Here is a 1,013-nt window from a genome sequence, read left to right as displayed (position 1 = left end):
TAGTTATTTTTAAATATTATTTGATTTTTATAATGAGTTCATATATTTTAGTAATCTGTTAGTTAATCAGAAAAATTGAGACAGAGAAATGAAGTCTTTTCACAGAAAATCTCCCACTCTTGAAATTGATAAATGATTTATTTTTAAATGTTTTATTTGAAAAAAGTAAATAAAGTAGACTGTCATTGTGAGGAAGAGGCATTTTAGGATTGTTGAAATACTGTGACTCTTTTTCAGATTCTGGTACTCTTTTGTGGGAATTGATTATTATTGATTTTCCAAGTCATCAAGCACATCTTCCTTTGTGATTTTGGTCCAGGCATCTGGGATTTCACCTCTACCTATAAATTTTTTCTGGTATTTTTCTTCTAGGTTTGATCTGAAGTGACAGACAAACCATTTCCAGTATGGCTGCTTGTATGTGTCTGGGGTGATGCTCCATGTGGCATATTCCCCTCCTGCCTGTCGATAGGTCTTATATGGGGTTTTAAGATCACAATCCAAAATAAAATAACAATCACTTGTTACCAAACTAGTACAGTAGTCAATGACAAAGTGATCTGTGTTAACCCAACCGCCTCCTTTGATAGCCTGAGGACGGTGGAAGGGAACACTGTGGTCTCCGTCATGGTTAGGGATTGTGTTTGTACAGATTGCTCCACAGAAGGGACACTGTTTCCAGCAGCCACAGAGATGTTCAAAGAGCATTTTCTGGATTTCAAGAACCATGTCTTCTTCAGGCTTACTCAAACACTCCTGTTCTACTGTGATCATTGCAGGATCCAAAGCTTCACTCATGGCTTCTTTGAGAAACTCAATATCTTTAATCTCCTGGTGTTCAATGCTCACCAAGTCTTTTCGTGGAAAGTTCAGTTTACTCCCCAGGTGATCACAAAACAAATCCAACCACCCAGACACAGTGCTGCTTTTATCTTTAGCTCTTGCTGTGGATTCATCAATAGCTGAGAGGATGGAATTCTTGATGTCACCAACACTTATTTTTAAAAGGGTCT

At 37.5% G+C, this 1,013-nt stretch overlaps 1 protein-coding gene across 1 annotated transcript in view; it reads right to left on the bottom strand.

The window, feature by feature from the left end:
- Nucleotides 1-267: 267 nt before the first annotated feature.
- LOC107182895 (interferon-induced very large GTPase 1-like) overlaps nt 268-1,013 on the bottom strand; it is a 5,078-nt gene continuing 4,332 nt past the window's right edge. The window contains exon 2 of the mRNA XM_015563163.1: nt 268-1,011. Coding sequence (XP_015418649.1) covers nt 268-1,011 — 744 coding nt within the window. The remainder of the gene's footprint in view (nt 1,012-1,013) is intronic.

The sequence above is a fragment of the Myotis davidii genome, unplaced genomic scaffold (assembly GCF_000327345.1).
Source record: "Myotis davidii unplaced genomic scaffold, ASM32734v1 scaffold2032, whole genome shotgun sequence".
NCBI classification, from domain to species: domain Eukaryota; kingdom Metazoa; phylum Chordata; class Mammalia; order Chiroptera; family Vespertilionidae; genus Myotis; species Myotis davidii.
The sequence above is the reverse complement of the archived record's forward strand: the minus strand, read 5'-3'. Positions and strand labels throughout refer to the sequence as shown.